The following is a 25,652-nucleotide window of genomic DNA, read 5'->3' on the forward strand; positions in this document are numbered from 1 at the left end:
CTTCTATTTTGAAAGAATATCACTTAAATTATGTTCTTTCCTTTGTTTTAGATTACAGATGTTGGATCACTTTGCTGAATGTGTCAAGCAGGCTAAAGGTGTTCGCCAGCAAGCTGTGCAGCTTAATATCTTTACTGCTGTTCTTAGTGCTTTGAAGGTAAAACTTGTTAACTTGTAATGAATGCCAAAATTCAGCAGTTTGATTCATCAGTTTGTATTTGATACAAAAGGCTATTAGAAGAAGTTACCACGTAAACATTCAAAAGTTTGAAAGTTCAAAAATTGAATTTTTACAGATATTAGTGTGAGCTCTTGTCTGCATGTATCAGTACAGAGAAGAAATTAGGTTTATGTAGTCAGCGTTCTATAGTATTCAGACCTTTTTTTTCCTTTTCAGTCGTGTAGGTTTATTTGTACTGAACTCATGGATTATGTACTTTGTCATATATACTCAGAAAACCCTTCATGTCACAGAGCATTGTGCAGATGAGGCTTATCGAAATAAAAACAAAAATAGATTTGGGTTTCCGTTTTGGATATCATAATTTTTTCTTCTTAAGACTCTGTAATACTGTGTAGAATTCTAGATGTTTATGTCCAGTCCCACTGACTTCAGTTACAGCTCTGTGTTCTCTATTACACTTGGAAATCCAACCTCCTGCTATCAATTCAGGAAGCTAGACAGCAAGTCGCAAATAATATGCCTGAGAAATATATGGTTTCAGTGACTCGTATTGCCCCAACGCAGGGGTAGGATTTTCTTTCTACTAGCCAAATTTCTTAAGACATTTCTTGTTTTTTCCGGATGCTGTGTTATATAGTTTCCAATTCATAAATCTGGACAGCATTTGTCATTGTCATCCTTGTTGTCCTGTGCACTGAGGAAGCTACCCTCATAGAAGTGCCAGCCTGTAACTAAAGATTGGATGAGTTTCTTCTTGTCTGACTTCTGCCATACAAAAAATGGGTGCCTAGTTTAAGCTAATTATTACCGGGGCTCCATGTCCTTGGTTGATGGGCAAATTAGGTTGGCAAGACAGCACCTCCGTTCCTTGCTTTGTTCTTAGAAATGTGAGCCATGTTGCTGCAAGTTGAAAAGTAGATTCCAAGACAGATGCCTGGAATTTCCCATGCCGTGCCAAATGGCCAAAAAATTGTCAAAATTGAGCTGAAATGAGGATTTCAGAACAGAAAATAAGAATCTGTTGTAGAGTGATCAACTTTTTCCTGTATAATACGTGCAGTGTTTGTACTTCACGTGTGTTTAATTATTTTTCCTGAAGTAAAAGACTTCTTGAAAGTTGTAGTGAAAGGTGATGTACTATTAATGAAATATGGGAACCAAAGAAGCTGCAGAAGCAGTGTTCAGTGTTACTGTCCTGTAGAACGTTCGTATAACAGGCTGTATAAAAGTTTGCGACGATGTTATTATTAAGAAAAAAATATTTTCATGTACCTAAAAGGTCTTTGATTTAAATGATTCTTGCAGAAACATAACTGAGCTGTGGTTTTCCTGTCTGACAGAAGGAGATGTTGCAGTTAGATTTTAAAGCTTCTGGGTGTTTTTTTTTCTGGGCTTTCCTGTCTAAAACTAGCTCAGATTCAGTAGCACTAGGGTGCATGTAGCACTGTAACACATTTGATGAAAAAGACTGGTACAACAGGTCTTCCTGTATGTCAAATAGATGGAGTGCTGGCAAACATAAGACTATGTTGTTGATTTTGAGTTATAAATATTTTCAACCAGTATATTGTAGGATAAATGACCACAAATTTAAACAAAAGTAAAAGTGCAGCATTTTTAATTGAAAATCTCAAATATAGTAAACCTGCTTTTGAGTCTTTCCTTTCTCTCCTGATATGGAATGTTTTTTTCATATTTTTTCATGTAGGGTTTAGCTGAGAATAAAAGCACATTAGGACCAGAAGAAGTCCGCAAATCTGCTCTGACGCTGGTAATGGGTGCCCTTGATAATCCTAACCCTATTTTGAGATGTGCAGCAGGTGAAGCTCTTGGCAGAATGGCTCAAGTGGTTGGAGAAGCCTCTTTTATAGCGAGAATGGCTCAGTACAGTTTTGATAAGTAAGTTAGTTTTGATTCAGAAAAGGAAATAAAAATATAATTTAACATAGAAGATTCCTCTACTAAATACCATATTGATTATTCTTCTCTTTTCATGCTTGATTGCTATGATTATGTAGAGCTAACAAACCTTCAGACAGTGTCTTCTCTTTTTGGTTTATTTAATGTGATTCTTCCAAGAATAAACGCTGAGTTGTTAAACTACTTGGAATGTGAAATTATACCAATTAATAGGTTTTGATGAGTTACTTGAAGGTGACTGAACTGCTTCAGATAGATAAATGCAGCTTACACTAAGTATGTCTGTAATATGAGTTGTGTTGATAGTGGTTCTGTTTCATCAAAGCATCCTCTTTATAGATGTAACTTATCTACTGGCCCATGATTTTATTCCATATTCTGTTGTTAATCTTAGGTCTTTTGAAAGATGTCTGGTAGATAAGACAACATTTTCCCAATTTTTGGCTTAAATTTAAGATATCAGCCTATCTGTGAATCAGAACGCACCTGTGGCAGGGCTGCAGCCCATGTTTTTGGCTGGCTAGGCTGCATGCACATAGCCTCAGTCCAGCTCTCCTACCTCTGGGTAATTCAGTTTTTCCCGTCATTTCATCATGTAATAAAGTATGTAATCTTCACTGTTTTTCCTTGAATTTCTATTACTGGGACTGTTTCCTTGGATTCTTATGTATTCATAAGATTCAAGTTGTTAACGGTAGCCAGTCTGTTGACATGGTCAAGTAATTTTTTTTATATTTGAGGTTTGCATTTACTTTGTTCACTGATGGATAAGAACATGCTTGCCTCTCATATACAGACAACCAGGAAAAAAGAAAATATTTCTTTGTTCTAATGAGGATATCCTTCTTTTCTTTCTCTTTCCCAACCCCCAAAAATGTTTTAATTAAAAAGTTATGTATGTGACGCGCATTCAGAAGCAGGATTGTGGAAAGTACTCAAGTCACTGCTTCATACAACAGCTCATTCAGAATGCTATTCGTTCTGTTTTAGTTTCATTAATAGAACACTATTTAAAAAAAAAGCTTTACTGGAAAAGTCATAGAACTCAGCTGAAGAAGAAAACAGCTATACTAAAAGTTATTCAGTTGACTTTGCAGTGGAAGACATAGCTGTGGATTTCTTTATAATTTTTCAATATGTGTTGTCATTTTTCCATTCTTGATTCCTTTTCACTGCAGTGGTCTAGCAGTGACTTCTCTGATTATTAAATTAGTTTGCTGTGAAACATGGGTAAACACTAGATGCTTTTCCTATATTCTTTCACTTCCAAAACTCTTCATCTAAAATGTCAAGTTCTGACCAGGAAGAAAGAAAATAACTATTAAAATATCTTTATTTATTTATTTATTTACCATATATGTAATCCGCTTTAATAGCAATATAGATTAAGTACCTTGTTTTTGCTTTTGTTGTTAAGACTTCTCAAGATCTTGTAAGGTGGCATGCAAAATTCTGCTAGCTGTTTGCACTGTTATAGTACTTGAAGGGTTCTTTGTAATAAACCTAGTGAATTACATGATTTCCTTTTATTTAAACATTGATAGGTTAAAATCTGCTCGAGATGTTGTATCAAGAACTGGCCATTCATTGGCTCTGGGCTGTCTCCATCGGTATGTTGGTGGAATAGGTTCTGGACAGCACCTGAAAACTAGCGTCAGTATTCTCTTGGCTTTGGCACAGGATGGAACCTCTCCTGAAGTCCAGGTAAAAAACATAGTTGCCAGAAAACTACTTTAAAATGTTCAGGATTAAAACTAAAAATTAAATTACCTTTTCAGGTGTTCCTTAAGAGAGATTGTCACATGTAAGCCAAATCATGTGGGTGTAGCATGTGCCAGGGAGCGTGAAGAAAGTGGATCTTTCCTTATAAATGCCTACTGTACAGAATCCCAAATAGGTATTGCAATTGAAGTGTAACCTTACTGTTAGTTAGGGAGACGGTTGCAAGTAGTCACGTTAATTCAGACTGACACGTATCTGCAGAGTAATTCTCTGTGGGCATATTCCTACCTGACTGTAATTGTAAAGCAGAATGTGTTAGTTGTACCTTAGCTGCCTAAACTAAAGTTTTTAATACCTGGCTAGTGGTTGTCATGTGATCAGTAACTGGAGTCTCAGGTGATGAGCAGTAGTTTTCTTTCCCAAGTAATTTCCGTGTATGTGATACTGTGAACACAGTATGGCAGTACATCGTCTTTGCAGGTGTTATCACAACAAAAATACGTTGCAAGCTAAACTGCGGTTAGAGGGCAGAAGGGGAACTAGTAGGAGCCAAGTCCAAGACACAAGGCAAAAGTGGGAGGGGGTCTCTTAACTATAGACATGTGGAGTTTTGCAAAAGGTCAACTTGACTGCTAAAGCTTGCTGGTGGAGTAAAAAAGGGACTAAAGATGCTGCTGAAAGAGCACTGAGTTGCTGAATATGTATAAACACTGTGCAGTTCAGAAAGTTTCCTAAGTTGAAAGAAAATACTTGAAAATTGGGAGGATGCGCTGTCTTTACTCTCCCAGGAGACATTTGAGGGGTCAGCGTCTTGATCTGTCTTTACTCTCCCTTAAAGATTTCTTTGTGGCTGTTGCTGTAAAAAGAAGAGAGGGCTAGATGGAACAGTACATCTATCTTTACGGTAATGTGGAATATTAGAGGGAAATGTGCTGATTTTTTTTTCCTCTAGCAATTAAATCTATCGAAGTATTAGAATAAAATAATTACTTCAGAAGGAGGGAGTAGAAGAAACATTTTTTGAGTAAAAGCAAGTGTCTTGTCTGTAATTACTGTTCTTCAAAGACCATGGTGTAATTGCATGATATAAGAGGTATTTTTTTGGTCATTTTCACGAGTTACTGCAAGGAAATGATTATCTGGAATAGTGACTGACTATAATGCTTTAGCAGCAGGAAGTTGTGTGTCACCCGTAAGTAGGGGCACTTTATACCCACAGATTGAGAAGCTGAAGTCCCCAGTAACTATACAGAATCATACTTCCACCTTGGTTTAAATTGTGAACTTGATAGAACATGTAATAGAGTACGTTCTTATTTCTTTTCTTCAGGGCAATAAAAAAAATCAAAATAATCATGCTTATCACTTGGGAAAACAAGAGTGGTTTTGTTTGGAGATGATGTATAAAATAACAATCTATTTTAAAATATTGTTCTATATAAAAATATAAATTGTATGTCTAGATTTCTATTATAACATATGAACTATATAAATATGTTAATCTAATATAAAATTATAATATATGATATAATTTGTATTTAAAAATATATTTGTCTTCTAAATTTCCCTTTTTTAAGGTAGGAAAAGTTCAGTTTGCATATGTAACTTACTTCATGTATGAGTAGTAATTTTGAGGCATATAATTGTGTACCATTCATTTAAAAAAAAAAAAAAAACCAAAACAGAAAGGGTTACTGCTTTATGAAAAAATTTTAAGTATAAAGGGGAAGCCCAGGTGAACTTGCATACCTACCTTATTTTCTGTTGAGAGTATGACACCAGACCACTGTGAAAAGCTAAGCTTTTAAACCTCATCCCTCACTAGATCAATGTGGTTACATAGAAACTGTATGGGAATACAAGTAATGGAAATTTGCAGGAATGAAAGGATAAGCTGTAATGTGGTTAGGACTGTAGAAGTCATTACATGATTGCTAGTGCTAATGGCTTTTGCACTGCATCAGAGAGGATTAAAAAGGAGCAGATTTAAAGGCTGGTTTTCCAGCTCATTCCTAAGAGTCTAGCTTTGTAACTGTAATATTATTTTAAAATTTTAATCCAGTTTTACAGTGGAATGATTATGTCTTTCTCCTGTCTTTCTCCTTTTTTTTTTAAAGTGGGTGTGTTTTCTGTGTTTGTATTTTTCTTCCTCAAAGAGCTTAACCATTTTTTGCTCAAATTCTTTGTCATCTTCATCTCCATTATCTGCAAAACTGCTGATAGCCAAAGAGCGTGCTAGAGAGATTTAAACTCCCAGGTGATTGCTTGAGATTCTGAGACCTTTGAAACACTTCTGGAGTCAGAGTAGCTAACTAGATACGTTAAAGCAAGGATGTACAGAGCTAGGCTCAGACTGCAGACAAAATTGTTTACATTTCCTAAATGTATTACTGAATAATATTCCTTTTGTTTTTTTTGATAGACCTGGTCTCTCCATTCACTTGCCTTGATAGTGGATTCTAGTGGACCAATGTACCGTGGATATGTTGAGCCAACACTTTCTCTAGTTCTTACTCTGCTCTTAACTGTTCCACCATCACATACGGAAGTACATCAATGCTTAGGTCGATGTCTTGGAGCTATAATAACTACTGTTGGGCCTGAGCTGCAAGGTTAGTGGGAACTTGAAGAGAAAACAAAAAAATCTATCTTGCATAAAGATTATATATCACCATCTTAAATGGAGGAAAATAAATTTTTGTTTGTTGCAGTTGCAGGCAGGGGTGGGGGATGTTGACAAATTCAATTACAGTCCAGCAAGGAACATCACTTCTGATCCTACTTATAACTGCTTGGGGCTTTTTTCACTGCAGTTTGAGATTTGTATAAAGAAGCTGCAGTGCAGTATGGTGTTCTGGCTAATGACAAATCTGCATGGTAGGTAAAAGATTAAAAACACCCTTGCTGCATATTTTGACGTGTATATTTTTGTGTGTAGGTGGGGCAAGAGGCAAGATTTTTCCTCTGCTTTTTAAACATGAGTTGATTTTTTTTTAAATTGATGGCAAGAGCTTAAGTTTGACATAACTGATAATATTGTGAACTATAACTCATTTCCACTCATTCTTGATATTCTTAGATCACTGTACCTTACTGTAGAGAATAAGAGCTTGTCATGCCAAACACTATATCTGAAATTCTGTTTCTCAGATGGCAAAACCATGGGTTTGTGACTTTGTCTAACTGGGATTTTTAGGAACACTTATAGGATGGTCTTTGATGTAGTGCCAGAGAGACATCCACTAGTGAAATTCTAACTCTGAATAACTGGACTTAAATTTCTAGTTGTGAAAAATCTTTAGATGGTTTAATTGAACTTGTGTATCTGCTTGCTGTCTGCTAACCTTTTGAGCTGGAGCGTCATTAACTTTTTAAATAAACAGCACCTTCTGTAGAATGTCTTCTGCAGGTTACACTTTTCTATAATTCATAATTTTTTTTATAAGCCTGATGCATGTTAATTCTTAAAATACAGAATGGGACTATTATTCAAATTAAATACCATTCTTTTGAATGCTTGATCTATTAGAGCAGTGCACTGCATGTAATGGAGTTAACTAAAATGACCTGCGTTACGTGTATGCTAGCTTAAGTGTTAGCTGATATTTTAGGAACTATTCAGTGCATGAAATGTTGCCCATATATATAGAATGAAAGAGATTTTCAAAATGTAAATTCACATAATTTTACTGGTTTCATGTCCTGGGGAAGATATTCTCAAAATATTTCTGACTTAAGATCATTGATGCAAAATTTCATTTGGACAGGACGTTGTTTAACTGAGCTTAAAAAAGAGTGATTGAAACACTCTGTAGTGTTTCTTTGAAGTTGTGTAGATACTAATTTGTAACTTTTCTGAATTCCTGCTACATCTTAATCTGTGAACTTTGAAGCATTAAAAATTCTTGTTCCTCAAAGGTTTAAAGTCTATAGTTGTCATACAACAATTCTGCTGTCTTAAGGATATCTTATTACGTCATTAGGTAATGGAGCTACAATTTCAACAATCCGTTCTTCCTGTTTGGTGGGATGTGCAATTACGCAAGACCATTCAGACTCACTTGTTCAGGCAGCTGCCATATCCTGCCTTCAGCAGCTTCATATGTTTGCACCACGGCATGTCAACCTGTCCAGTCTGGTTCCCAGTCTTTGTGTGAGTACAAAATCCGTCCCTTTTGTTCCTCAGAGTTTTATGTATGTGCTTAGCAGAGGACAGGAGAAGCACTTAGCCATGTGTCAAGGATGCCCGTATGTAATAAGCCACATTTGCAAAAACCGTGGAGGTCAATAAAAGTATGTTTGTCCCCAAGCCGTTTTACATCTTTTCATAATGCTGCCCAAATTGAAGTCATAGGGTCTGATTGTCTTTCACCCTAGATAGCACAAGATAGCAAGCATTTATATGACTGACTAAAAAGATGCTGAAACACTCTGTTTCCTCCAACTGATTGCATGCATAGAGGGAAGTGAGTGAGTTAGGGAAAAGTAGGAGATTTTGGGTTTATTTCACCACTGTCAGCTTGGTAGATGCTGACATTCAGATTCTTGTGCTGGTGGTGTTAGTGTTGCTTTCTCCTTCCATTAGTGTTCTGTCAGCAAAACCTGGCTGAAGCCTGGAAGTGAGGCAGAGGCTGGGACCCAATACATACCAAATACAAGTGTTAAAAGGAAAGGTGGCATGTGGGTGTGTGTTTTGGTGTGTGGGGTTTTTTTTAACTATTACTATTTTAAAAATTATTTTTAAAGGGTTCAGCAGTCCAATACTGAGAAATTTGAAAACCTCCTCTGTAATGTCTATTGGATGTTTTGCCAAGTTCTTTGTGTCATTCTTTGTGGAACTGGTGGTTCTGTGTTACCTGAAGGAGTGTGATCCTATTTACGTCAGCACTGGAACTTTTTCTTAGTCTACCATCCAGACTTTCCCTACTGCATCCTCCCATTGTTACATGATTCCCTGCCTGCACTCTCCCTTACTTCCCATCACTCTCTAGAGCACTCCTGGGAGTGCAGTGTGTTCCCAGAATGCGTCACTTGTCCTTTCACAAAATTTTGCATGAAGAGGTGTAATGTACCCAAAAGTAGGTAGGCCCTTTTGTATTAATACTGTGTACAACTTGACAAACAATTGCTATAGCCATTAACTCTAAGTTCCTGTGGGTAATATTACAGGCAATGAAGTTCATACAGGAATGACTCTTTTGAAAACTTTTGCCAGGGTTTTCTGCCATCTCTTTCCTATTCCTTTGTGGCCCTCTGCTAAACAAAGGCTGTTTTCCTTCTCTTTTCTCATATTCCTTACTTCCAAGTCATACTTAGTTTGATAAGTTTTCTTCTGAATTGTCTTGTGCGTTTCTTTATACTGCAAATACATAGATATGTACGCAAGGTCTGCCTTACCTGCCCCATTAGCAAATTCTTCATTGCTTTCTAACTCACTTTTGAATGGAATTAATGCCATATATCAAAATTAAACCACACAGTTTCACAGTCTCATTTCATTTCTTCTTCCTGCATTGGCTTCATAACTTGTTTGTTTTGTAACTTAAAACAGGGAATACTCTTTCCATTAATTAAATCACCCAAATATTTTAGTTTTAGTTCCATTAAAACAACCTCAGTGTGATATTTAGAGGTTCTTTAAAGTCTGCTTGTTTTTTCAGGACTAAAATCTTGTATATTCATGTATGGAATAAAGATTTACTGTTAAAATGCTTTATAAACGATATAACCCTTTCATTTAGGAAAGCAATTCCCATCCACATAATAACCTAATACTGAGAAAGCAAACGTGTATTCAGTTTATTAAGAACAGGTTCCCCAGCGTAAATAAAGAATCACAGTTTCTTAAGGAGTACTCTTAATCTCTGTGGAAAAACATACAGTTCTCTGTGCAGCTACTTCCTCTCAGGAAAACAGGGACCATGCACAGTTCTATAGGAAAAATATTTGCTTGTACTAGAGGTGGTTCAAAAGGAATTAGAAGCCAGTGTTGCTTAGCTAAGAAATTTGAAGCTGTCTTATTAAAAGGCACTTATAAAAACTTATGCTGTAAATCCTATTGTAATTTTGAAGTAAAAGTTTTTATGATAGCTGTCGTGTGTGGTGCAGCTGATGATGGCTTTTTTGTTTAAAAGAATGTGATTTACAGCTATAGCAGAGTATGAGGTTGAGTAGTACTGAAGAGTGGAACAGACTGGGAAGTATAATTAGTCTAAAATCAGACTGGCGCAGTAGTTCCAATGTTTAAGCTCTTATCTCTTTAATCAGATCACAACTGACAGCTCTGTATATGTCAGCTTTATTTTCACATTTGTACATTATAAAAAGTGTGTACTTCTGAACTCCCAACATCTTGTAAAGAGCTTGGTCCCCAACAGCTCACACATGGGCATGTAGTTGAAAAGTAGAATGCTATTAGTCCTTAGCAGAGCTGATGTATTGATATGGGGGTGCAGCAGTTCACTCACCTGTAATGGTTCTCGTTTTAGGTTCATTTGTGCAGCTCCCACTTGCTGCTTCGCCGGGCTGCAGTTGCATGTTTACGACAGCTTGCTCAGAGGGAAGCATCAGAAGTATGTGAATATGCCATGAGCTTAGCAAAAAATGCTGGAGACAAAGAGAACAGTGGCATCAGTAAGTATTTCTTTCATGTGGCCTTTTTGCAACAATTGGGTGCACATACGTAGGCATACGTGTGGTTTGCATTCAGAGAGGGGGGAAAAAAAACCCAAAACCACAAAAACCTAAAACCATCCCTTCCAGCTCCAATAACTTCTGGCCACACCCCTGCTTACGCCTGGAATTTCACTTATAATTTAACTTTTTGAAAAGATCAGACTTAAACTTCTCTGCCCCATTAAAAGTGGCAATCAAATAGAGAATGCAGTGTATGTACAGTGGAAACATTTTACAGTTTTTCTGGTATTTCAGGTCTTACTCTTTAAAAATTGACTTAATTGTATGCTGTTTGATTGAGATGCCTGGTTGTGTTATGTACTGTTAGCAGCACATCTTGCTAGCCTGCGGACTGCTGGCTGGTTCAATTCTTACATGTATCATTTTATTCTGAAAATAAGAGGCTCAACAGTGATCAGCACAGTCTTTCTACAAACATAAAATCATGAGCTTACTCAAATTAAATCACACCAGTTAAGTCTGTCTCTGGAAAGATTCTTTACAGTCCAGTACTATTAGGTATTTTTACATCTTTTAAAGAGAGGTTTATTTTTTTTTTTGTAGTTAGGTTTGGGGTTTTTTTGTTTGGTTTTTTTTGGCTTTTTTTTTAAAAGAATAGTAGGAGGTGTTATTTGCCTTGCAGAAAATAAATTAAATGAATCGAGGTATTAAAATTATTCTAGCGTTACTGAATTCCTTCTGAATTAACATCTTGGTGTATCATTGCCTGAACTATACATGCACAAATAGACAATGTCCAATTCTACTGTTGTTTGAAATTTTAAAGCTGAGTTACTGATTTCAGAAAAGATTTCTCATTGTCATTTTGCAGATATGAATCCTTTTGCACCAGGAGCTGGTTCTCGCCGAGATGTTCATTCCCGGCATCAGGGGGTTAATATAACAGAGACAGGCCTTGAAGGTGTCCTTTTTGGAATGTTGGATCGGGAGACTGATCGGAAGTTGTGCTCAGATATCCACGATACATTGGGACATATGCTTTCATCGCTGGCAGTAGAAAACCTTTCTCACTGGCTAATGCTTTGTAAGGATGTCCTTGCTGCTTCCAGTGGTAAGTGTTCTGTAGTGTTCACAGAGACAATATGTCCTTAGGATTAACATCTTCTGGCAATATTTGTTTGGAGCTTGTCTTTTATCCTAGTTAAGACATAGCTTATTTTGTATATAAAACTTTGAATATAGTACATTAAAGCTTGCTTAGAAAAAAGAAATCAACAATGTTATGTTAAGTTTTAAAATATTGGTTTTAAGATTATAAGATCAGCTGCCTCGAAGTAGGATTTCCAGTGGAGAAGCAGTGTGATTATTGCTCTGACATTTCAGTCTCTTAGTGAAAGCTGACATATTCTTTTTAGCCTTTATACATGAGGACCATGCAGAAGGAAGAGTGCTGTACTCACTCTGAGCTTTCTTTTATGAGGTTGTGTGAGTTACTGATGTGATGACGGGTTACCATGGTGATGAAACTTTTGCTGCTTGTTCAGCTTTGCAGGCTTGTTTGCACAGATCTTGTCCTCTGAGACCTTATTCCTGTTTTTCAGCTTGTAGGATGGTTGTGACACAGGTTCTGCTCATTTCCCTTGCATTTATACTTGTTTATTGGCATACTGTGAGTTCATCCTAAAGCTCTTTCTAAATGTTCTGGCTTTGCGTTAACTGATGAGTAATGCTGCCAATGATTTGTTTATGCAATATAGTTACCACACATCTACCCAGTGAGAAGGACCTTGTTTCCTGAGTTTGAAGTTGGCTTGTCCTTCTCCTATTTCACGTGGGATGGGTTTAAAAACTTCTTTTAAAGTTTTCAACATGGTTTTCCAATCTCTTACTTATTTATTAGGAGGTGAAATAATCTCTGAGAGGACCATATTTAAACAAATTTCTCTTGGCTGTACTTTAATAAGCCAGCAACTTCATTTTGAACTCCTTTTATCCAGTTAACTGGCATATGAACAAAAGCTGGTTTGCTTTTTAAACAGAGATTTACAAATCAGCCACATGAGGTGTTGGATGCCCTCTCAAGGCACTCTTGTCGATTGGCTTAATCCATGTTTGATTTGCCGTAGCCTTTCTTTATCGAATGTCTTGGCTCTTCAGCTGCTTAAAGTTAGATTTTATAAGAAGTGTGCTGTAGTTGGGCAGTGTTACCCTTGCAATAATTTCTTCTCCTTCTTTAATTATTGCCACAGTAATTTTTGTCAGTACCTTGGCATTTTGCTAATTTAGACCTTGCCATTGAGATTTTATGTTCTTATTTCTGAATAGCAGAAATATGTATGGATATTTAGTGAGTTGATTTTTGTCCCTGTTTGAATTTGGGTTTTTTTAATGTGATCCCTGAAGTATTTTTATTTTCTGAAATGAAGTCTCACAGCCACACTTAGAGAAAAGGATTTTTTGACTGTTAAGCACATTTGTGGGTGCCATAAACTGCCTACTGGGCTGCCTATCTGTCCCATAGCACGGAACTTTGTAGTTTTGTTTCATTTTAACATGCATTTTAGCTTTTACTTGAAACAGGAGCTGAATGGTTCAAAGCCAAGCTGATTCTTTGATTCTGAGTCTGGTAGTCTCCTTACCCTGTTTATTGGCAATTTAATAGGTAAAATTCTCACCTTTGAAAATTAACATATGTGATTCAGCTATAATTGGTATCTGTGGAGAATTAAAGTTACAGGAATTTATCTCATATCATTTAAGCCAAATAAAGGGTAATATAGCCCAGATTAGATGTGAAGAACATTTCTTCTATTGATATTCCTTTGCCTTTCTACATTTTTCAAATGTTATTGCTTCAACAGAAGAATTAGTCTGTTTTGAATCTGAGTATAAGAGGCTTGAATATGTCCTTAGCTGTCTTCTGCAGATTGTAACTGGGATTTTTCATTTTTTTTTTTTCTTTTTTTTTTTTTTTTTCCCAATCGTCCTGTGTTGTAGACATGACTGCTACTGCTCCCCTGGGAGGAGGGAAGGATGAGGAATCAGAGAAGAAGGATGAGATGGACGATGATACAATGTTTACCACCTTGGGTGAAGAGGATAAATCCAAGCCTTCTGTAGCACCTCGTTGGGCAACTCGTGTGTTTGCAGCAGACTGTCTGTGCCGAGTTATCATGCTGTGCGAGAATGCAAACAAGGCACACTTCGATCTGGCACTGGCTCGTTCAGCCAGACTTAAAAACCCAAAAAGTAATTACAGAATGTGCATGTTTTGTTTTTGTTTTAATTTTTTTTAACTTTTGGCACCTCTTTACATCTTAGGATTACAGGAAGAAAATATAAGCAGTTGAAATGGTTAAAACCAAACCAAATGGCCAGCAAAAGGCAATAAAACTGTAGTTGTGTAACCATTGTAGTTACTGTACCGTGAACACAAAGAATGAGGTTTGTTGGAAGATATAAATTCTGACAGACTGATCTGCTTGGAAAAAAGCACCTTAGATTTGCAAACCTTTTCTCTAGTCTGGAATAGAAGCAATAAATTTCTAGGTAAGGCTGAGCTGGGAATAGTTTCTCCAAGTTTAACATAATGACAGCGGCGAATTAGACTTCAGAGATTATTTTAGCATCTCCAGACTGAAGGGATTATTGGAAAGAAGAAAGAGATGAAGCCAGGTAGTTATTGTTGTGGCATTGGTTGTGGAGTGAGGGATGTAGGAGGGAGTTAACACATGGACCCAGCTGCTTTATAAAGTTTATTCTTTTGGTATCCATGAAAGTGTGAACGTTTGTTTTAAAGCTCATATTTTGAAGATACTTTTATATAAGTTAGAGGATCAAAATTGAGAGGTCAGTGATGACATAGCTATTTGTGAAGAAATGTTTTTCTAACATACAGAGGGAGGTTTCTCTCCTTGAGTTGTCCATGTGTATTGGTTCTGGTGCATAGTGACTGTTTGCTTTCACCCATGTAATGCTCATGAGGACTTTGTGTATGTAGGGTGAATATCATGAGCATCCTAGAATGCATGGGATTAATGGATTTTAGTGTCTCATGTTGTTGAGGGTGTCTGTTACGGTATGGAGATTTATCAAGTCTTTGCTTGTGTTGCTTTGATACAGTCTGGTTCCAGCACTGCGCATTGGTTTTGTGAGACTCTTGTTTCTGACTTGATTTGAGGCCGAGGTCACTGTTTGAAGGCTGAGAGGGAAGAGTTTTGGGGAAGTTTATTTTGAGATGGCTTTATATTATAGAGAAAATCAGGAAATAACTGCTGCTTATAGGATCCTGTAGAGAATTGCATATAATAATCCTGAGAATTTACAATTCTGCATTTATTTAAAGTGGACTTGATCTGCTTAGTTCATTGTAAAAAGCAAAACTCAGCAAACTTCTAGCCCCCAATTTCAACTTCCAAAATATTTAAATTCTACTAACATCTGTGGCGATCTGAAAAACGTAAGTGCAGACTGTACCATTTAGTAGGTTTTAATTGATCTCCAGTCTTTCTTTACTGACATGCCTTTGAAAAGTTTAATCTACAAAATGAACTTTGCTTTTTACCTTGAGACTTGAAAATACGTAGAGCTTTCATAATTTGTGCTTTTTGTTAGTCACCCTGGATATTACGTTTTTAAATAATTTATTTTTGTATTAGTTGTACAACAACTGGTAATTTCAAATGGAGAGTAAGGAAGGAAAGAAAATGAATTGAAATAGAGAAGAATAATCCTTTCAGAAATGTTACTGAGTTGCATCTTGTTCTTTTCTGCATGTTGTCTGCTGCTTACGTACAGCCTTTGATGTGGCTTTTGGGAGCAGAACTAGAGGCATACTCAGTTTTTAGGTGTTTAAACTTGACGAGGTTTTCCTTTATCAGCAGGGGTCACTATAAGCATAGGACTCGAACAGGAATTCCCTTAAAGATATTTTGTAAACTGCGGGGGGGGGATTACTAAATGTTCCAATCTCTTCTAAACTACTCAGCCACATTTACATGCTCTATTCAGTACAATTTCTGTACGTCATATATTTAATTTTGTTTCAAATATGTGCTTAATTTTTAAGGTTGACTTAGGAATAACCAGCCCTTTTATCACTTGGGGGGTGGAGAAAGGAAAATAGGTTACATTCTTTCCTGCCTTCTTCCATACCCTAAATGTGGACCTTTGAAAAAGAAGAGGTAAAATTTGTACGTGTTACTGAGGAAAATGTTCCGAATATCTGTTGTAGTAGATATCTTTTAAGTTACTAAATAGTTCTTTCTGTTTTGTTCTAAGATGACTTTTTAGTACTCCATCTCTCTGACCTTATTCGAATGGCGTTCATGGCTGCGACTGATCACAGCAACCAATTACGAATGGCGGGTCTCCAAGCTCTTGAAGACATTATCAAGAAATTTGCATCGGTTCCTGAGCCAGAGTTTCCAGGCCATGTGATACTGGAGCAGTATCAGGCTAATGTGAGACCTTCATAAGTTCAGAAAATTTTATATTTATGCCAATATGCCAGTATTAGCTTTGAGAACATTTTGTAAATTCAAAAGACCCGTGAAGAGATTTTTGTGTGTGAAGATGTACTGAAGAGAATTTTATTTACCTCCTCAAAATTTATTTTGTATCTCTTCCTATTTATTATAACTCAGTAGCTGACAAAATTTAAAAATTCAGTAGCTCTCGATTCTTGTAACTTGTAATATCTGGCTTTCATTTAATTTTTGGCAAGAGTGACATTTCATTTGTGGAATTAGGAGTTGGAATATAATGCTGGTTGAGTTCCAGATTGATTCTAATAAATCTGTTTTCCTGGGAATTAATGAATATACTGCTGTTTAAATGAAAACTACAAAAGTTGTAGAATAGGAGGTGGACCATTGAAGAGTTATTGGGGAGTATTACTGCTTTATTTTGTTGCATAGCTTAACTCTTTCACCTCTTTTGTCTTCACTGTGTCTTCAAGGTCCTTGCAAATACTTCTTAAAGGCAGGCTTTCGTCCGTTTCACTTCCTGGCTTTTTTTTCTCTTTATGTAGTGCTGTAACCATTGCTTCTGTCTCTTTGACTTGGTTCCTTTTGTTTCTGAAAAATGCTGCCTTATAACAACTTCCTAAAAGGCTTTTTTATTAGGAATTGTGATTTTGGGCACTTGATGCAAGTCCAACCATAAACATTTGATTTCACATCATTATTCCTTTGGACATCAAAAAGTCATTGGCTTCTTGAGCCTTAGCATAAATTGCACCTGTAGTACTTTCATGATTAAAAGGATACTCATTAACAGAAGCAAGGTAATACTACATACTTGACAAAGGTAGTTAAGGCTTAAAAAGGCAATGGGCAGGCAGGAAAAGACTAGGACTTTTTGTTGTTCTTGTTTAAAGAATACTATTGGAAATGTCTGCTAGACAGCAAGGATAAGTTTGGGTTATAACTACAGTGCCAGAATTGTCAGTCTTGTCTTGCTTGTTCTGTATATGTGCTTGAGCTTTAAACAAGGTGAGATTCTGTGATTCTGTGAGATGAAGAATGTTGTGTCACTATTGTTTTAGCTGGATTTTTAAATTCTTCCTATCAACAGGTTGGAGCTGCTCTGAGGCCGGCTTTTTCCCAGGATACACCATCCGATATAACTGCAAAGGCCTGCCAGGTACAGAGGAAAATGTTCAGGTTGTATGGGCCAAACTAATTTTCCTTCTTTTTTGAAGAAGGATGCAGAAGCGTAGTAGTAGCAAATGGTTGGAAAAGGCTGTAAACCAAAGCCATGATATTTTTGCAACATCTTTTGAAGCTTCTGATCAGTATGCAGCCTTAATATATAATTTGAGAGATGTGGGTTTTTAAAGACGTACTTTTATTGGTTGCTTTCTCATACATTCTTCACAGTGAATTCAATGACCCATTACTTGAACGGTCTGACCAGACACTTGTGAACAGAATACAAAAATTGTTATTACCTATTTGTGGAGGATTACAAAACAATTTAAAGTATTTTCCCTGTATCTATTAAGTTCTGTTGTAGTATGCTTTGCAAACACAGTCTTTGTAAGCACTCACCTGAGCAATTCTTTTATAATGGATGGGGAGAAGAGATGGAAAACCTCAGATTTTTTTTCTGTTAAGCAGGAGGAGAGCTGCTAATGCTTTTTTTGGTGGTTGATTTGGGTTTTGTCTTCTACAATATTTTTTTTCCTTTATAAGGCTGTTGGGTTTTTTTGCTAGTTTAGAATGATTCTAAACTTTGTTGTCTAGGTATGTAGCGCTTGGATAGGAAGTGGGGTTGTGAGTGACCTGAATGACCTCCGCCGAGTTCACAACCTTCTTGTCTCTTCCCTGGATAAAGTGCAAGCAGGAAAGGGATCTTCTAGCCAGCTTTACCGAGAGAGTGCAACTACAATGGAAAAACTTGCAGTTCTGAAAGCGTGGGCTGAGGTAAACATTGACCATTAAATCTTTAAAAGTTTGAAAAGATACTGCAGTGTAATAGCAGCCTCACATCTTACTGGCAGTTCAGCCAGTGAGCCTTGCACCTGCCCTCCTCCTCTACCTGTTGCAGTTCCACTCCTGGGATGTTTTCATCTCCATATCTTTCTCTGTTCCTTTTTCTGCCATCCTGTCAATCCATATTTACAGTGATGCTTGATTGGTTTTTGTTTTACTGCACTTTTCTGTATTAAAGTATACACTCATATCCTATCAGATTTCAATTTTCCTCCCATCTTATTGCTCTTAAACCTGAAAAAAAAAACCCAAACCGAACACCCTTAAAATATATTCTGGTAAAATGTTGCAGTTAATTAACTAGGAGTTTGACAAAGTGTTCATAATAAGTAACATGCTTAATGTAGATATTATTGGGGAATGGCTAGAATACCAGAAATTGCCAACTATTTACAAAAGACAGACTAGCACTACTTACATTGCCTTGCTACCTGAAATGTTACTTGCATGCTATAGAGCTCTAAATATAATTACACAAATGGTATTTTAGTTTCTTTTAGTGTAGTACTTTAAGGTTTCGGGTTTTTTCGTTAAATTTTCTTGGGAGTTACTTTTGAAATTACAAAGGAAAGTATTAACATTTCAGCTGTGTAATGCTAACCATGCTATGCTGTAGTTTTTCAGCTTTGATATGGAGCACCTGTTGTGTGAAGGCACTTATTTCTGTTCTTCTCTAAAAATGCTAATTTTTACTGTATTTATTCCCATATTTAAGTTTTTGAAAACCTTTTATCCTCTTGTAGCATCTATCAAAGACAAACGTATAGATGTTCTTGTACTCATGTAACGCATTTAAAGCAATTTTCATGTCTTTATGAATCCTAACCTGCTCCCAGAAAATGACAATTACTCTAATTTATCTAGTAGCTTTTAATGTAGGTCAAAGAAATCTTTGCAGTAAGGATGCATTGATTTAATGAAATCAGTTATTTAAATCAATATGTCTGTGTCGAGCAGCAGTAATTGACAACTTTTAGGAAAAAAGTGTGTAGCCAGATTGTTTTAGAGAAGTGCGGTTTATGCCCCTAAGTGTTATATGCTGGTAGAAATAAAAGAAAAAAGTATCTAAATAAAAGGTAATTGTATTGCAAGTCTCTCTTTCCCAGTCATTTTCCAGTGATTCATCTGTGTACAGAATCTGTTACTTTCACATGGGAAAGGCTGCTGCTTTTTTTCTCTTAGGGTCTCACAGCATGTACTTTTCATATCTGTTTTTCTTCTAGGTGTACGTTGTTGCCAAGAAAATCAAGAAGGAAGCAGAGACCAAGCCAAAGCATACTTTAAAGAGCACAGAGGAGGATGAGGATGATTTTGGTACCATAGATGAGTTGCCACCGGACAGCTTGATAACACTTGTACAACCTGAGCTGCCTGCACTTAGCCGTCTCTGGTTAGCTGCACTGAAAGATTATGCTCTTTTAACTTTACCAGCTGAGTTTGCTACCCAGCTTCCACCAGATGGTAAGCACTGGAATTTTTTCTTGTGCCGTTGTGAAAAACAGAAAGAAACACTTCGTTGAACTTTAAAATTATTCTATAAATTATTTGGTAGGAATGGTTTTTATGCAAGTGATAAATTTATGCCTATGTGTAATAGGAATGTATGTTTGAAGTTTGAGTGTGCTTTTTTCCTTTAATCTGCAATGAAGATATTCTTTATCTGAATCACAGAGATCAGTAAAACTGTGTCCTTGAAGAATTAAGAATACTTCTACACCTCTAATACTTTGATATCAAATGCGAAAAGATATTTACTGTAAGAAAAACATACCCCTTGAGATTAGAGCGGATACTACCTTATAGTATTTTACTGAGTTAAGAATGAGTGTTCTTTATGAAAAGTGCTGCAAGACCTGATGACTTTGTGTGTCTTTCATGCTCTCTGCTCATTGTTCCATAGTGGCCAATGTACTTTCTTATGAGAGGTACTAACGTTGCTCTTTCACAAGGAGAATTGGGATGCAGTGTCACTAAAAAGGATCACATCTGAATATGTACATGGTCAAATACACCCAGAGTAAATAAACTAATAACTTTAGAGTATGTGCTTTTTGTCTGTTATTTGCAGAGAATTTCAGAATTTACCTTTGCATTGCTAATTTAACAGGTGGAGCATTTTACACTCCAGAAACAATTGATACAGCTAGACTGCACTACCGAAACTCCTGGGCTCCCATACTACATGCAGTGGCACTTTGGCTAAACAGTACAGGATTTAATGCTTCAGAGTCAACAGAAGAGACTGCTGCAGCAATGCCTGGTTCACAGAAACGTGCTACATCCATTATGTTAAACCAGACACCTGGCACTCCCCCCACCACTAAATCTTTGCCAGAGATAAACAAAGATCGGATGCACTTAATTTTGGGTAAGAGTTAAAAGTTTAGAGTTCAGTACCAGTACAGTATGGAACAAAATAGTATCTTTTCTTATTCCCATATGTTTGCTTGAAGTCTCGGAGGTTTAAAATGCATCATGTATCTGGACAGTAATGTTTTGAAATATCGCTGTCTCCGTCTCCCTGTGTCTCTCTGCCTTCTGTGTTCTTTATAGCCTTACCAGAATATTTGTGATTGTGATTATTGTGGTTTTTATAGACAAGTTGTATATCCAGTTTGTTTATGTGACTGAATGAGTAGGGACTGTTCTATCTTGTAATATCATTCAGATAATAGAAAATAGTATGCCTCAAAGACACAAAGCTGTAAGGTTAATTAAAAAACCCACCCTCATAAAAACTCAGTCCAGTAGAGACTGATATTTGACAGGTCATGTGCAGTAGCTTTTGCATCAGTTTTTCATCTGTGAGTCGTGCTGTTTCCCTTTGTTTTTATCTAGCAGCTTTGAGAGGTGGTTGTGATCATTTATTCTGAGGATTGCCAACAGTTTGCTGAGATATACAGATACTTAAAACCAGAATTACGTGATGTATGTATAATATGAATATTGCATAATTTTTGAGGCTTAACTTCATCTCTTTTATCTTTACATTTAAGAGTTCAGTAAAATAAAACTCAACTTACAGTTGAAGGATTCAGAAGTCTGTCTGACAGATCTTTAGAACAAAGAGTGGATTTCCATTTGTTAATCTAAGTTGCTTGCTGTCACTGTTTATTATTTTTCCTGCCAAATCTTGGGGAAGACATGATGCAGAAGAGAAAGCAAATACAATTCTGCTACTTCTAATACATAAAGTCTCTTTTGCTTTAAAGGAAGGAAAATTGAGAAAAGCATATATCTTTCTGAAGTTGTTAAGAACCTGCCACACTAATAAAGATATTTAAAAAAGAAAACTTGATTTTATGATGATGTGAACACTCTTGCTCTTTCCAGGTGTTAGTATACAGTTTCTGTGTTCCCCACGACCTGAAGAGCCTGTTGAGCATGTTACATCTTGTTTGCAAGCACTTCATACTTTATTGGATTCCCCTTGTGCCAGAATCCATATTGCAGAGGACCAGGTACTATATGAACATGTTGTAACAATCAGCTTTTTGTAGTTCTTGGTCTTTCATCTGTGATGATTACAAAAGCTGTAATTATTTTTGCATGAGAAAAGTATCTGCTCATCATAGGCAAGTGATATAACAATTAGGAATTGTTAAGTCCTAATTAATTTTTTCAATATGTACTTTGTTTTACTGTAGCTCCTTGGTGTTGAACTCCTGAGTGTGCTTCACCGACTCCTCCTGACCTGGGATCCTCCTTCAGTACAGCTACTGGTCACAGGAGTTGTCCAGCAGATAGTAAGAGCAGCTCAAGATTACTTGCAGGAAAAAAGGAACACCCTAAGTAAGATTTTGAAAACACAGCTTGCTTTGCAGAGTAAATAAGCAACAGGTTTTCATATTGGGAAAGGAACTCAAATACATTAGAGTATGGTTGAAGTGAGGAGGAAGATGCTGTGTATTCCACTGATAATTTTGATGTATTCATTATCTTACCTGCTGATTGCTTAACTCTTGTAAGATGTGGTTTTACTTCCTCTGATCATTCTAGCAGTTATTCTTTTCATGTCATGGTTTTCATTAATTTTTCTTTAATATGAGTGATGAAAATTATACCTAGCACACCACTTAAGGTCTTACTAATACCTCGCTCAGTTTCATTAATGTTTCTCTATTGACCACCTCATAGCACTTCATTTACCTTTTTCTGAAGTTTAATAGTTCGGCCCCCAGTGTAGAGTCTTGTGGTGTGTCCCTGGCACAACTGGCATTCGTGAGATGAATGAACTGCTACTGGAACCAGTGTGAAAAGTTGTCTGTCCAGGAGATTTTGCCAGGAAGTGGAGCAGACTTGCATCTGGGTTCTTACTTTGCTGACATTCAGGGTGTGTCAGCAACCAGGAGCTCTGGGAACAGGGTGTGCAAACTGGAGCAAAGGAGGTGGCATGGAAAGGCATGCTTTTGCAGCCCAGAAGTGCTGTTCAAGACTGTGCAAGACTGCTTGAGTCAGCATAACGATGGCAGTGACATACAGCAAGATACAGTCTGCTGACTGAGGAACAATCACCTCTGGCACATCAGAGGTCTAATGACCTGGCTTGAAATTCAGGTGAAAGTCCTGATGTGACTGTCCTCCAGGTGCTTGTTTGTGCAGCCAGGGCTGGCAGTGGCATTGGTCTCGCCTGTGAGATGTGAAGGAAGTGCATGTGAAGATGAGCAGACTGTGTAGTTCAGGAAAGGCAAATGGAAGAATGATGTGTTCTTCACAGAGATCCTGTAGGTACAGGAGCCCAAGCCCCACATGTCACAGGAGGGACAGCCATAGGCTCTGCTGGAATATGGCCCTGGAGCATGAGACTCCTACGAAGGTCGAGGCTGCAAGGTTATGACTTCCAGCAACAAAAGGCTTTTTCTCCAGACATCCAGTAGGAGAACGCTATAGAGATCTGGCAAGAGGAGAAGAGGAACAAGCTGTCAGGGTAGGTGTCTGGGCGAGCCATTCCTCTCTGACAGGTCAGAACTGTACCACTGAGAGGATGTGAAGGGTGATACCAGTCAGGAACTCTCTTCTTGTTTGCCACAGACTGCCTAAGCAAGAAGAGGAAGTAGGTGAAGCCATATTAAACCAACTGGAAGAGGCCTTCCAATCACAAGCTATGGGAGTCTCATGAGAGACTTCTACCATCTGGATGTGCTGGAAGGGCAACACTGTAGGATGCTAACAATCTGAAGCTCTTAGAGGTGTCTGAGGCACAGGTTTCTTCAGTCCAGATGCTGGACAGTCCAAATAAGGGAGGTGCTCAGTGGATCTGCTCCTCATTAATACAGAAGAAATGGTTACGAAGCTGTGGCTGTAGCAGCTATGAGAAAGTGGAGTTCATGATCCTGAGGGAAATGAATGCAAGTAGCAGAGCAAAAGCTTTGGCTTAACTGATGCACTTCTTTGCTTAGTCCTCCTGTATCTCTGTGTCTAGTGAGCAAGTTTAGGGGAGAGAAATGATACCTACAGTAGATGAGCATCAGGTTAGAGACCACTTAGGTAAAAGCTGGACATACCCTGGGACGAGATGGGATGCATCTGAGAGAGCTGGCTAATGACATGCTAAGGCTGCTGCGGTCATCTTTGAAAAGCTGTGGTGCTCAAGAAAGCTTTCTAATGAATGTCAAAAAGTAGATGCTATGTCTAACTTTCAATAAGTAAAGACGTGAGGCGGGTTTTGGGATACTATGTGTCAGTAAGCCTACTTGTGTGTGTTGAAATATTTTGGAGTAAATTCCCTTGGAAACCACTTCTGAGTACATGAAGTAGAAGAACGTGATTTGAAATGCTGAGCACGTACTTACCAAGGACAAATAATGCCTAATCACCCTCTGTGACGAAATAACTGGCTTTGGATGAAGGGGGACTTGTTTACCTTCACTTTTGCAAGGCTTTTGACCCAGTACCCCATAGTATCATTGTCAGATTGGAGAGACGTGGACTGAAGAGTAGAATAACTGGCTAGACTGCTGTGCTTGAATGGAGTTCAGTGATTCGTCTAACTGACAGCTGTTTGCAGCTGGTGTTCCTTAGAGTTCAGTATTAGTTCTGCTACTGTTAGGCATTGTCATTAACAACCTGGATGATAGGACAGAATGCACCCTCAGCCAATTTGTGGATGATACCAAATTGTGCAAGTGGCAGATACACACTGGAGGGCAGTGCTGCCTTTCAGGGGAATTTCGAGCTGCAGGACTGAGAGCCTGCTGAAATTCGGCAGAGACAAATGCAAAATCATACATTGGAATGGAGTAACCTTGTGCATTTGTTTAGGCTGGGAGGCTGACAGGCTAGATAGCAGATTTGCAGGATACTGAGTTGAATCTGAATCTGTGATGGGCCTATGCAATGCTGAAGACTTTGTTTCTGGACTGCATTAAAGCATGACCAGTAGATTAAGGGATCAGATTTTCCTTTCAACTTGAGCTTGTGAAGATGTATCTGGAGCAGTGTCTAGTTTTCCTCACCTTTCCCCTCATTCTGCATAAAAGAGATGTCGACGAACTGAAGGAAGGCCAGTGGAGGTCTGCTAAGGTGCTTAGGGAGGTGAAGTATGTGACATGTGAGGAGAGGCTGAGAGCTGAACTTGTTTAGTCTGCAGAAGAGAGGGTTAATATGGGATAGAATAGCAATCCCCCTTCTTGAAGGGGACTTAAAGAGAGATCAATCCAGACTCTTCTGAAATGCATATGGTGGAAGGACAAGAGTCAACAGACACAAGTTGCAGCAACAGAAATTAAGATGGGATACAAAGAAAAAATTTGTCACCATGAGAGTGGTAAAGCAGAACAGGTGCCCAGGAATGTTGTGGCATCTCCATGCTTAGAGGTATTAAAAACTGGACCAGCCCTGAGCAACCTGCTCTAGCTTTGAATTTGTCTCTGTTTTGAACAGGAGATCGGACTTGGATGACTTATGGAGGTCCCTGTCAACTTAAATTTCTCTGAGATTCTCTGATGAGTTGATATACCTAAATCCTTTCCTCTACTTGGCCTTTATGAGCTTTAGTAAAATTAATTCTTTCTTCTTTTATCCCTGCTTCTTCTGGCATGATATTTCAGCTTCTGATGTTTTACTTAAGCTTTTCATCAATATAGTATGTTAGTTTATTTTTACTTTATGCAAGAATATCCTTGATAGGGTTAACATCAGTCTGAAGGCTACTTTCTGAGGTACTTTTAGTAACTTCCTCTTTTTAACAGTGTGTCTCCCTGCTCAATCATCTGTTTACCATTTCTTTAAAAATCTCGCATTGGATGTACTATTTCCATCTTTGCCAGGTAAATTAGTTTCCAAATGGCAACGTGGCAAATAGTTCATTGATACCTGATTATGTTAGGTATGCTGTTTTCTTTTACATGAAAGAAGTAAAATAAAACCCAAAGAATGTTCTCTAACTAAGGAAAACTACTATGTTAGTCTGGCACAATATTCTGTTGAATAAAAACCCAACTGTTAGCTTTTGCCTGTTTTCCACATAAAAACAGAGAGAGGATTTTGCTGGAACTTGAGGAGCCAGCACAGCTAAAAAGGCAAGCTTTGTTCCTTCATATGAATTAATGGAATTGTTTACTGTAGGCCCAGTAAGTTGCGTTTTTCAAATCAGTGAATGTGATAACACTAGCAATCATTTACATTCATAGGAGCTCCATAGGAGTAGTTCAGGCCAGCTTTGACTTACTGAATCTCTGTTGCTGTTTAATGGG

General features: G+C 37.5%; 1 protein-coding gene across 3 annotated transcripts in view; it reads left to right on the forward strand.

Moving 5' to 3' along the window:
* Nucleotides 1-25,652, forward strand: part of HEATR5B (HEAT repeat containing 5B) — a 56,725-nt gene that overhangs the window by 20,033 nt on the left and 11,040 nt on the right. For all 3 annotated transcript variants that reach the window (XM_075089282.1, XM_075089281.1, XM_075089279.1), the window contains exons 17-31: nucleotides 52-157; nucleotides 1,893-2,083; nucleotides 3,649-3,808; nucleotides 6,249-6,438; nucleotides 7,810-7,979; nucleotides 10,315-10,459; nucleotides 11,334-11,573; nucleotides 13,460-13,711; nucleotides 15,743-15,924; nucleotides 17,039-17,107; nucleotides 17,710-17,889; nucleotides 19,182-19,419; nucleotides 20,066-20,326; nucleotides 21,292-21,419; nucleotides 21,606-21,750. In XM_075089282.1, the coding sequence (XP_074945383.1) occupies nucleotides 52-157; nucleotides 1,893-2,083; nucleotides 3,649-3,808; nucleotides 6,249-6,438; nucleotides 7,810-7,979; nucleotides 10,315-10,459; nucleotides 11,334-11,573; nucleotides 13,460-13,711; nucleotides 15,743-15,924; nucleotides 17,039-17,107; nucleotides 17,710-17,889; nucleotides 19,182-19,419; nucleotides 20,066-20,326; nucleotides 21,292-21,419; nucleotides 21,606-21,750 (2,657 nt within the window). The remainder of the gene's footprint in view (nucleotides 1-51; nucleotides 158-1,892; nucleotides 2,084-3,648; nucleotides 3,809-6,248; nucleotides 6,439-7,809; nucleotides 7,980-10,314; nucleotides 10,460-11,333; nucleotides 11,574-13,459; nucleotides 13,712-15,742; nucleotides 15,925-17,038; nucleotides 17,108-17,709; nucleotides 17,890-19,181; nucleotides 19,420-20,065; nucleotides 20,327-21,291; nucleotides 21,420-21,605; nucleotides 21,751-25,652) is intronic.

This window comes from Phalacrocorax aristotelis, chromosome 3 (assembly GCF_949628215.1).
Source record: "Phalacrocorax aristotelis chromosome 3, bGulAri2.1, whole genome shotgun sequence".
Classification (NCBI taxonomy): domain Eukaryota; kingdom Metazoa; phylum Chordata; class Aves; order Suliformes; family Phalacrocoracidae; genus Phalacrocorax; species Phalacrocorax aristotelis.